This window comes from Sceloporus occidentalis, unplaced genomic scaffold (genome assembly GCF_023333645.1).
Source record: "Sceloporus occidentalis isolate IW3139 unplaced genomic scaffold, rSceOcc1.0.p SCAF_150, whole genome shotgun sequence".
In the NCBI taxonomy this organism is placed as follows: Eukaryota; Metazoa; Chordata; class Lepidosauria; order Squamata; family Phrynosomatidae; genus Sceloporus; species Sceloporus occidentalis.
The window spans coordinates 1,003,999-1,016,970 of NW_028317130.1; the positions used below are offsets into that span (position 1 = coordinate 1,003,999).

Sequence of the window (12,972 nt, forward strand, 5' to 3'; positions counted from 1 at the left end):
AGTGGGCAGTGGGGATTCAAACCCAGGTCTCCAGAGTCATAGTCCAACTCTCAAATCACTACACCATGCTGGCTTTTACCTGGAGAATGGATACAATCAATCAATGGAATTTACTTAGGTGTTGACTCATCATTAAGGAATGGACTGAACACGGCTGGTCTGCTAAGGTCTAACAACAGAATGTCAGCTATAGCATTTGAAAACATAGTTTCATAGTATCATACAGAATGTTTAAAGAAGTTTAAAAATTTAGAAATACAAAAGTAACAATGATTTTCAGTTACTTTGCTGTTGTGTGCCTTCTAGTCAGTTCCCAACTTATGGTGACCTTAAGGCAAACTTGTCAATGGGGTTTTCTTGGCAAGATTTGTTCACAGGGGCTCTGACCCTGACATCCTCTGAAATTGAGAGAGCATGAATAGCCCAAGTGGGTTTCCATAGTGGGTTTCCATAGCCAAGTGGGGATTTAAACCCTGGTGTCCAGAGTCATAGTCTTATGCTCAAACCACTCCACCATGCTGGCTCTCCAGTTACTAGGCAGAGTGAATTTTATTTTATAAGAATTAAAAAAAAAACTTCTTTGAGGTGGAAAAAATACTATTGGATTCTGTTTCCAATTAATTTCGAGTTTATTAAATAACTATTATAATAAGCTTCCCCAAATGTTTAAAGAGGTACTTGTTCTTATATAAAATTGCTAATTTTGTAATACTGAAAGGTAGGATGGCCTAGTAAATAAAAAATAAACCCATGAATTGTATTTCTCTGATATATAGATAGATAGATAGATAGATAGATAGATAGAGAGAGAGAGAGAGGGGGGGGGTGAACTCGTACAAAAAACAGACAAAGACATACAGATACAAATTATAACATAAACAAAACAAAGAATAAAAAAACTCATCCATTCCCACAAATTAACATTCGTCACTTCCTTACTTACTGAAGGCACAATTTCAAACAGTTCCAGTGAGGAAGAAAAATGGGAGATGTCTCAAGAAACCAGGATGGATGACTAAAGAACTCTCAACTGAGCTAAGTTTTAAATGGGACATGTATAAGAAATGGAAAAATGGGGAAATCACCAAAGAGGAATTCAAACAAATAGCGAGCCTGTGTAGAGATAAAGTCAGAAAAGCTAAAGCGCAGCATGAGCTCAGGCTTGCTAGAGAGGTTAAGAACAACAAAAAGGGCTTTTTTGGATATGTCCGCAGCAAAAGGAAGAAGAAGGAAACAGTAGGACCACTGCGTGGAGAAGATGGCAAAATGCTAACAGGAGGCAAAGAAAAGGCAGAATTACTCAACACCTTCTTTGCCTCAGTCTTCTCAGAAAAGGCAAAGAGTGCTCAACCTGAGGATAATGGAGCAGAGGAGAGATTAGGGGAATTTCAGTACAGAATAAGTAAAGAGATAGTAGAGGAATACCTTGTTAATCTAAATGAATTTAAGTCTCCAGGACCAGATGAACTACATCCAAGGGTATTAAAAGAACTGGCAAATGTAATATCGGAGCCATTAGTAATAATCTTTGAGAACTCCTGGAAAACAGGAGAAATCCCAGCAGACTGGAGAAGGGCAAACGTTGTACCCATCTTCAAAAAGGGGGAAAAAGAGGATCCAAACAATTATCGTCCAGTTAGTCTGACATCAATACCAGGAAAGATTCTGGAGCAGATCATTAAACAGAGAGTCTGTGAACATCTAGAAGGCAATGCCATAATCACAAAAAGTCAACATGGGTTTCAGAGAAAGAAGTCATGCCAGACAAACCTTATCTCTTTCTTTGATAAAATTACCAGCTTGTTAGATGAAGGGAATGCTGTGGATATAGTATATCTTGATTTCAGTAAGGCCTTTGACAAAGTTCCCCATGATATTCTTGCAAACAAGCTTGTAAAATGTGAGCTAGACAAGGCAACTGTTACATGGATTTGTAATTGGTTGACAGACCGAACGCAAAGGGTGCTCAACAATGGCTCCTTTTCATCCTGGAGACAAGTGACCAGTGGGGTCCCACAAGGCTCTGTCCTCGGGCCAGTTCTAGTCAACATCTTTATCAATGACTTGGAGGACAAAATTGGGGGCATACTTATCAAATTTGCAGATGACAGCAAATTAGGAGTAGCTAATACTCCAGAGGACAGGATCAAGATTCAAAATGACCTGAACAGACTAGAAAACTGGGCCAAAGCTAACAAAATGAAATTCAACACGGAGAAATGTAAGGTACTGCACTTAGGGCGGAAAAATGAAAAGCACAGATATAGGATGGGGGACACCTGGCTGAATGAAACTACGTGTGAAAGGGATCTAGGAGTCCAAGTAGACCACAAGTTGGAACATGAGTCAACAGTGTGATGTGGCAGCTAACAAGGCCAATGCGATTTTAGGCTGCATCAATAGAAGTATAGTGTCTAGATCCAGGGAAGTAATAGTGCCACTGTATTCTGCTTTGGTCAGGCCCCACCTGGAATACTGTGTCCAGTTCTGGGCACCACAATTAAAAAAGGACATTGAGAAACTGGAGCGTGTCCTAAGGAGAGCGACTAAAATGGTGAAAGGTCTGGAAACCATGCCCTATGAGGAATGACTTAGGGAGCTGGGGATGTTTAGCCTGGAGAAGAGAAGGTTAAGAGGTGATATGGTAGCCCTGTTTAAATATTTGAAGGGATGTCATATTGAGGAGGGAACAAGCTTGTTTTCTGCTGCTCCAGAGACTAGGACCCGGAGCAATGGATGGAAAAGAGATTCCACCTCAACATTAGGAGGAACCTCCTGACAGTAAGGGCTGTTTGACAGTGGAACAAACTCCCTTGAAGTGTAGTGGAATCTCCTTCCTTAGAGGTCTTTAAACAGAGGCTGGATGGCCATCTGTTGGGGATGCTTTGATTGTTGTTTCCTGCATGGCAGGGGGTTGGACTGGATGGCCCCTGTGGTCTCTTCCAACTCTACGATTCTATGATTCTATGATTCTACTTATAACTTGGAGACTTTTTAACAATCTAATCCACTATCTGTTATTTAAACAAATTTAGTCTTCCTTACTTCCTAGGAAGAATCAAGTGTTAGGAATGGGTCCAAAGTTTATGGACTGTAAGCCATTTCTTGATCCAAAGGATGGTAGGACAAACTTTGCTCTTTCCCTGGAGGAAGGATGGCTTTCTCTAGTTACATAGTTAACCAATGAAAATTACAGTGGGCCCTCGCCTTACGCGGGGATCCGTTACGGATCCCTCCGCGTAAGGTGAATTCTGCCTATGCTCAAGCCCCATTGTAAACAATGGGGCTCGTGCACGGCGGCGTGTGGGGCGCAACGGGCGCGTGCACCCATTCAATTGAATGGGACGCTCCTCCCCGCGCGCCCCGCGGCTTGAGCATGTATGCTCAAGCCGCGTAAGGCGCGCTGTACCTGTGTTATGCTCACAAGAAGGGCACTGATTAACCCTATGCAGATTAGCTTCTGTTCATGGAGACTGCAGGACATTCTTCATCTTCATATAGTCAGGAGATGGGGTAGCTGGAGATTGACTTAAGCCCTTTCAGTCTTTCATAGGACATCTGACTGGCAGCTTGGAAGCAGGTACAAGCTTAGGTTCATAGGAACTTGCTGATTCTGTTTGAGTTTTCTCAATTTCTTTTAAATCTCTCTTTTTTTACTTTTACAGTTAAATTTGATGAGGGAACAGGAGGGATTACAGTGTGCTCCTATCCCCAATGGGTTTCTATGGGTGTTCCTTGCCTTCACTCCTACATTTCACAGCTCTTTTAAGATTTATGGCCAGGGTCACAGTTTACATCTTTCTGTATTCTATTACATAAACATAAACAAGTTTATTGAATAGCCCGAGGGCCGTTTCAAAATACTCAAAACATAGTAATACAACAATGCCACACACACATATATAAATGTTATTGTAGTGCACTAAGTGCAATAAACCACAATATAATATAGATACGTATGAATAGGCTGAACATGCACAGCTTATATACAGACTATACAAATCTAAAAATATACGGTCTATACTAAAAGATATACAAATAAACAGGTAAGAATAAAATGTTTACACAATTGAACAGTAATGTGTAAGATAGTTACCATGGGAAGTAAAATAGAATTAAAATGGGAGGTAGAAATAACATTAAACATCCGACATCATATGTCAGATCTTTTCATCACCTTTACAGTTAACACCAATCATCCCCACATATCTAGATCTCAACAGTGATGCTTTATGAAGGAACTGAGCTGTGGCAATAGATATTTTTGAATCTTGTCCACTCATACATTACATTCTGGTATAAATCCCACAACTATGTAATTATACTTTAATACCTATGGCTTTAACATTATAGTTCATCAGCTATTTGAAGAACTAGATTGATAATCCACAAAAACCATGCTAAAATAAGCAAGTTAGTGTTAAAGATGCTGCTAGATTCCTTCTTTTACCCTATTTTCCTTTTTATGCTGTGACCAGCTAACATGACCATCTCTTTGAAAACTACTACAATAGAAGGCAGCAGATTTAGCTAGATGGGAGGTCATTTTGGCATTCCCAAAGTGACTGTAACAAATTAAAGTCTCAGTAATCTAGGTCAGGTACCTCTTATCTCAGACCATAGTCTAGAGTCTACAGAGTGCACAAAAGTTGTTCTTCTCATTTCCAAATCCTCAAAATCAACCAGGTTTCAAGTTTGTGAAAGTGGCACAGATCAGACCTAGTTCAGGTACAGCTCATTGAACTTCAGATTGTTCATATTTTCCCCTTGGTATTCTGGACAAGATACTTCTGCTCTTTGATTATGTTTTTTATGCACAAATTTAAATCCTGTAGTCAGACAATCATTTAAGTTGTTATTAAGTTTTCAGCCTCTCATAACAACAGGAGAAGGATGGTTTGAGAGGTGAAGAGATCTGACACTTAAAGTAAAGTAAAGTAAAGTAGGGCTGAAGGGCGGGGTATAAATACCATAAATAAAATAAAATAATACTATACTAGTATGGCGCACCAAATGAGGCTGATTTTCAGAGGATATCTGAGAAATAATGGCATGGTGCTGTTACCATGGCATGATGTAACTCCTCTTTAGGTATGATTGGCAGAGCATCTTTATGAACATCTGTATCTATTTAACTGACCTTCCAAGATAGATGTTTTATGGTCAGCAGACTCTGCACATGGTTGGTGAATTGAGTGGAGGGTTCTTCTCTAATAAGGAAATGTGATCCAGACTAGCTTTTACAAAAATGTTGCTATTCTTTATCCCAGAATAATAAACATTAGCCTCTTGCTTCAGTTAGGAAAACAAGATTTTTGTTTTCTTTTGTTTTTGTTTTTTAAAACCCTCATCAATTTCTGTTATTTTGTGGAGTGGGTAGCTAGTTTTCTCCCACTGTTTTCTGGTCAGTGGTCAGTGGTTTGGAAAACAGATAATAAGGACTCCTGGAATCCTTCTTTCTAGATTTTTTTTCCTGTTAGTTTTGCTCCTTTTTCTTTGTTGTTTTCCAGTCTGATATCTGCCACATTAGTATGTCAGCTATTTTGCTTTATAGTTCCTTCTTTTCTCTTTCTGCTGTGGGAGACATGGAACCTTACTATGAAGGACTACTGTAATTTTCAAATTATTCTGCCTCCTGATTGTCTTCTGAGAAGGATATAGAACAAGAATTTGTAGCAAAAAGGTCCCATTCTCTGTAGCTTGAGAGTGGACTAAAGCTGAAAATAATACATTTGGCATTTCGATATTTTAACATAGACTCAGAGAACAATATGCAATACATATTAGGGTTGATACATGGAACCAGATTATCATCCTTTTAATCTGCTAACATGAAAGCATAGGGTGTGACAAAGTTCTTTAATTCTTCCTAGTAGACTATGGTCAGTGTGAGAGGATCATCCTGGTATGAATATAGGACGGCTAAATGGAAGTTACACATTTTGCTCTCAAGGCACTGCATTGCTTAACATGGTGCAGTATGGGTGCAAGAGTGCCTATTTTGTACAATAATGATGACAAAGGGGATCTTTTATGTGAAAATAAAGCTTATTTCCCTAAATGTTTTTTTTTTAAACTTGGTAGGTATGTAACTCTTTAGCATTAGCTTTTATTTTATTTTATTTGTGTGCTGCCTTTCTCCCAAAGCAGGACCCAAGGTGGCTTCCAAAGAAAGTAAGTTTAAAAAACCCATTTAAAAAAACCCAATTAAAAACCAATACATTAACAAGTAGTAGTAGTAGTAGTAAATAAGTTTATTTTGTATTGTGTACACCATTATTAAAAGTAATTCATATAAAACATAAAATATAAACAACAAATTCATTGTAAAATATACATTACATTACAGAGTTTAAAATTGTCTCTAAAAAAACACCAACAATATGAGGGCTTAGATAAATCTAAAAAGGGACAAGGGGCCAGCTACACTAAAGCTATATAGCATTAGTTTGCAGAGCTGAGGATATTCAAGAATAATTGGGTTTCAAAACTATCCTGTAACCCAGCCATTGTCTTTACAGAGCTTCCTCCTTATAATTGATGCTTTAAAGGCAAAACAGGCTACCTTCTCAGAAATACTTGTTTCGGTATCCCCTAATAAAAGAGTGATCAGATATGAGTCGGAGTTGTTTGATACCAACCTTAAGTCTTTGTATAAAGCATTTTTATATCTTTATAAAATGGGCACTCTAATAAATAATGACTTAGATCTTCAGCTGAGTTGGAGCCACATGGGCAAACTCTTCCTTCCCAGATGGTCCTTTGATAACGCCCTAGCACCACAGCTATGGTCATTGACTGACAATGTAGGGCTGTGAAGGCATATCTCTGTTTAAAATTAACTATATTATTTAGATATTGTGGGTAACTTGTTTGGAAAGGGAGTTTGGCATACCAAGGGGCACATTTTGATAGACCAACAGAGGTACAATCTAACTGAAAGTCATGATTCAAAATATGGGACTTCATATATTTTACAGCTCTATCATAATTTAAAGAGCACAACAAGTCCTTTGAGAGCCCATATGAATCAATAAGTTGTAACATTTCTTGATTCCAAGATAGAAGTGTTTTGTTTTAAGATTTCAACATTTCTTTGAAAGCAATCAATACAAGGACTGTTCCTATCCCATTAGTTTTTAGCCAGTATTTAATGGCTTGAACCTGAGTTATAGCCTGTACAGTATGGAGTCCCCCTTCCATCCAAATGATAGAGGTCTCAGTTTTCCTTTGGGCAGACCTAAAGTTGCCCGTTTCCAAGTTAGATTTTATCTTAGGCCCCCATATTTCAGCCCCATAACGCATCTGAGCTATAACTTTAGCCTCATAAATTTTGATGGCTAGAGGAAATTGTTTACCACCTCTGCTCCAGTAGAATCTTAATAGAGAGTTGGCTGCATTAATAGCAGTTGCTTTTGTATTTTCAAAATGACAACTCCAAAATCCAGTTGAGGAAAAATTTAGTCCTAAATATTTGAAGGACTTCACTTGTTCTATAGGCTGCCTATCAATTCGCCATGTATGTTTTTTATACCTTTTGGTGAAGACTAGTATTTTTGTATTTTTGTGATTAATTTTCAGCTTGTCTTGAATACACTAACAATATAATATCATTTAAAAATGTAAAAGGTTAAAAATAAATAAAAAACACATCTCACTCAGAAACCTCCCTGCTTATACATTAACAGCCTGCTTTAAACAATCTTAGTCTACCTGTGAAAGGAGGGGGGTCAGTTTAACCTCTTGTGGAAGGGAGCTTCAAAGGGTGGTAGCAGCCACTGAGAAGTCTCTCTTTCATGCTTTTACCATGTGTGCTTATGATGGTGGCAGGATCAAGAGAAAACTTTACTTTGTAGATTGTAAGAATGGAAGATTCTTATGGGGAGATATGGTCTTTCAGATGGTCATTAAAGAGTGGCCTCTAGCCACAATTGGGCCGGGATCACAACGACTGCACGGTCTGTACCCAAAGCAGACTGCCATTGCAGTTCCAAGCTGTATTGGCCAGGGGGCATGCATCATGTACATAAATGCCACACCCAAAGTGGCCGGAAACTGCTTTAGTTGGCTTGTGTGTTTTGAGCCATAGATCATAACTAGCACTTTGAAACATGCCCAGAAACGAACATGAGGTATATTATGTTACATTATCACTTCTACTTTTTTCTTATTGCAGTTAACTATTCATAATTCATCTTCCAGCTTTTCACTGCTGGGTTCTACAGAAGAGTCTCAAAAGAATACTACTATTGGAATGGCAGGGCTGGTTCTGTCCCTTCTTTCATCAGCTTGGCTTCCACTAGACCTGTCAGCCCATCAAGATGCTTTGATATTGGCGGGAAATTTGCTTGCAGGTAAGATAAAAGCCACCAGCAATTTTTCTGTTAGTATTACAGTTTTATTTATTTCTTGTTTTGTGTTCCCTTTATTCCTTGTAATGTCTCGTATAGATCAGTGCTCTGAAGACTATGGGCCTGAACAGACAGACCAAAATAAAGCTGCTTCGGGTCACTTTTTTAATGACACGTGCATCTTAAGAAGCCAGAAGCTGTGCCAAAGCTGTGCTCCAGTCCTTAAGGCTGGAGTGTGGTTTTGGCACAGCTTCTGGCATCTTAGGACACGTGCATCATTTAAATAGCATACGTCCAAAGTGACCCGAACTAGCTTTATTTTGGCCTGTCTGTTCAGGCCCAAAATTGTCGAATATAGCACTGATACGATTAATTGGGACTAATTAATTGGGTTAATGTAAATAGATGTTATTTAGACAATATAGATATGATATTGCATGTTGTGGTTAAATCTTTATTTCTTCCTTGCGGCTATGTTAACTGTCTTTGACAAAATGATGGATGAAATCTCAGTTTTGTATCTTTACTGTCTTTTAGAGTAAATGTTTTTTTAAGATGTTTTATTATTTTCAATAGTTGGTTTTGTTGGGATTTTGTTTAATTTTTTATTTGTAACCTCATCTGAGATCCAGAGTTGATAAGGGCAACTCTTGAAGATGTACAAGTGAAAATTTAAGAACAAGCAATTGAGGGAAAATAGGAAAATACATCAGTACTCCGGGTGTACTGATGATAGTTTTAATCACTTCTGTAACCAACCATGTTTCTCTGATACTGATGGTGGTACAACATGTTTTCTACATATTTATGAATGAGCCCTGGTGGCGCAGTGGTTAAATGCCTGTACTACAGCCACTCACTCAAAACCACAGGGTTGCGAGTTCAAGACCAGCAAAAGGGCTCAAGCTTGACTCAGGCTTGCATCCTTCTGAGGTTGCTAAAATGAGTACCCAGATTGTTGGGGGCAAATTAGCTTACTGTTGTAAACGGCTTAGACACTGCTTAGGCAGTATGAAGCGGTATATAAATGAAGCCTGTTTTGTTTTGTTTGTTTTAGAATTTTTACTCCTCTAGCACAGTCAGAAATCCCAGACATCCTAATATCTCCAATTCTTACCATGAAGAGGGTTCAGGAATAGTTGTCAGTAGATGAATCAGCCCCTGTTGAGATGCACTACTTGGGCTTTGTTTCAGAAGGTGAAGTAATGGATAGGTCTTTGATATATTCCCATGTTTCCTCAGATTGTTGAAGTTAGGGAATACCAATTGCTTTGGGCTCTCACACCTCACATCTAACACAAACATAGCCAGGGTACTCTGTTTCTCTATATGAAAAATGTCAAGTTGTACACCACTCTAGATTTCCACTGAGGCAGAATATCACAGCCACAAAGTTCTGAGAGCTCTCACCAGCTTCTCCTTAGACCAGAATCTTAAAGGGAGCTAAGACAAATTTCTGCTTCCATTGCATCTGGAAAGAGCTAGTAAGCAGAGCTGTATTGAACAGTCAGTGGTTTTTTTTTAAATGTGAGCCCACAAGAGGAGAATCCAGACCATTTGACAGCTCACTCTAAACAACTTGCCCAGCGCTTTGCAGATAAAATCGCTCAGATCTGCTTTGATTTGGGTACTACAAATGATACACATCCAGGAGATGTAACTAGATTGTTCTTGTCTAGTGACGATAGATATGTTTCAGTTTGTGCAACCTACGGATGTGGACAAGGTTCTTGGAGAAGTGAGATTCACTTCCTGACTTAATAAAAAAGTCAGAGGGGAACTTTCTGAGAGATTAGAGGGAGTGGTCAGTGCCTTCCTAAAACAAGGCAGAGTTCCAGTGTGCCTAAATAAAACCATTCCTGAATAAACCCTCCCTCAGTCCCACCATTCTGGATAATTATTGACCAATCTCCTACATTCCATTTTTGGATAAGGTACTAGAATGTTTGGTGATCTCCCAGCTCCAGGGGTTTCTGGATGAGGTGGATTATTGAGATCCATTTCAATCTGGTTTCAGATCTAGTTATGTGACAAAGGCAGCTTTGGTCTCCTTGGTGGATGACCTATGCTGCCAACTGAACTTGGGAATTGTGTTCTTTTTGCTTGACCTCTTAGCAGGTTTCAATATTATCGATCATGATATCCTTCTGGACTGCCTTTATGGGATGGAACGTGAGGGCTCTATTTTACAGTGGTTCCATTCCTTTCCAAAGTGGTGGAACCAGTAATGCTAGGAAACTCATGTTTAACCATTCGGCATTTGGCCTGTGTTGTCCTTGGGGCTTATGTTCTATCCTGTGTGAGTATGACATGTACACAAAAATGCTGGGAGTGGTAGTCTGGACTATTGGGGTTCAGTGCCATCATTATGCAGATGACACTCAACTCTATTACTCCATTCAAAACAATCTAAGAATTTTGAACTCTAAACCAGTGCCTGTCATCTGTAACAGATTGGATGGGGTGAAGAAATTGAAAAGTGATGCAGATAAGACAGAGTTGCTCCAAGTCAGTTGAAAGGCAGATTAGGGAATAGGGAGTTAGCTTTAAGAATACAGGTCCCCTGCTTTAATGTTCTCCTGGTTTCATCTCTGAGCCTGGAAGCTTAGGTCTCAGTGGTGGCCAGGAGTTAAGGCAGTAAGAGAAGGAAAAGAACTGGAGTGGCTATAGTGAAGAAGTTGCAGAGCAACAGCAAACACATCCTACTGGAGTGATAGGCAGGTCAAGACTGGCCTTCTGGGGTTAGTTCCACCCCCATGGGGGCACCAGAGGGTCTCTCTTTTTACTTCCTGCCTATCTGGAGTGAGTGGGAGGAACATAACCCAAACAAAGGATTTGGAGCTCTTACCTACTGGAAATGGACACATCACAGGTAAGAGCCAATGTCCCTGTCTCAGTGCTGGTCAGGAGTTAAGCTTTATGCACTAGCTACCACCATTCTTTGAGACATCAGAGCTGACCACAGTGCCTTAATTATGTCTCAGTTGAATTGCTATAACATGCTATGTGCGTTATAGCAATCCTTTGAAGAGTGTTCTGAAAATTCAGCTGGTCTAAAGAGCTGCAGCCAGATTGTTAATTGGGCTGGCTAAAGGGTGCACATGAGTCAGTGTGGCATAATGGTTTGAGTGTTGGACTATAACTCTGAGACCAGGGTTTGATTCCCAGCTTGCCCATGAAACCAACTTTATGACCTCAAGCAAGTCACATGCTATCAGCCTCAGGGGAAGACAATGGGAAACCTTCTCTGAACAAATCTTGCCAAGAAAATCCCATGATAGGGTTGCCTTAGGGTCACCATAAGTCGGAAGTGACTTGAAGACAGACAACAATAAAGGCAGCACACGGCTTATTTGTTGCAAGAGCTTTGCTGGCTGCTCATCCATTTCCAGGCAGCATTTGTAGTGCTGATGATGATCTGTAAAGCCTTATAGCAATAGCAATAGTAAGTACATTTCTATATCGCTAATCAGTGCACTTAAACACTCCCTAAGCAGTTTACAAAGTATAAACTAATTGCCCCCAACAATCTGGGTACTCATTTTAGTGATCTCGGAAGGATGCAAGCTTGAGTCGAGCTTGAGCCCTTTCGCAGGTATTGAACTCACAATTTTATGGTTTGTGAGTGAGTGGCTGCAGTACAGGCATTTAACCACTGCACCACCAGGTGTCAGGTAATTTGATGAACCATGTTTTTACATAATAACCTGTCTGTGATTTGGAAAAGCTCTGCTTTCTGTCCCACACCCTCACAGGTGGGAACATGAGAGAGCCTTCTAATGGCTGCTCCTAGATTCCAGAACTCTCTTCCCAGAGACGAGACTGTCACCCTCCTTGTTGACTTTCCACATGTAGATTACATAGTTTTTATTATGGCAGGCCATTGAAAATTGATTTTAGGGGAAACAGGCCTTGTATAATGTGCTGGTCTTTTGCTTATTGTTATTGTTGTCATTTTAATTTAACTTGTTTGAATTTTACAATGGTTTATTTGCTTTATAACTTTGGTATGCTATGCTTGTTTTAACTGTTGTAAGCTGCCCTGAGTCTCCTGGGATCTTGTCCACATCTTTGGGCTGCACAAACAGTAACGGTTCTATTATTATTGGACAAGCAAGAGCCAGTGTTGCATCCATTGGGACTGTATCGATTGTCGCATCCAAGTCAAAATGGGCCAGAGCTGGTTGGCTGAGCTGCATTATCTTCTCAGACACCAGAAGAATTTTACTTGGTTTGTAATTTTCCCTTTATGTGATTTCAGCTAGTGCTTCAAAATCTTTGAAAAACCCTTGGACTAATGAAGATGACACTAATGCTGGTGCTACTAAACAGGAGGAGCCATGGCCAGCTCTAGCAGACAGGACTATTGTTGTTTTGATAGAGCAAATGTTCTCCCACTTGCTAAAGGTCATTAATATTTGTGCTCATGTATTGGATGATGTTGTTCCTGGCCCAACAATAAAGGTATAATGTCTTTTTTGTTATATTGCTAACAGTATTTTAAAGCTATTACCGGCATAAAATCATTTAGGATCAACTGAGACCTTGAAAAGTGGCCATTGTTCTGGTGGGGAAGAGGTAGCTGTATTAGTCTGTTGAAGCAACAACAAAGAATCTGATC

General features: G+C 39.5%; 1 protein-coding gene across 1 annotated transcript in view; it reads left to right on the forward strand.

The window, feature by feature from the left end:
- The window catches only part of LOC149280657 (huntingtin-like), a 170,937-nt gene that overhangs the window by 56,001 nt on the left and 101,964 nt on the right, over positions 1–12,972 (forward strand). The window contains 2 exon segments of the mRNA XM_089500274.1: positions 8,203–8,354; positions 12,613–12,815. Of these exon segments, the coding sequence (XP_089356400.1) occupies positions 8,203–8,354; positions 12,613–12,815 (355 nt within the window).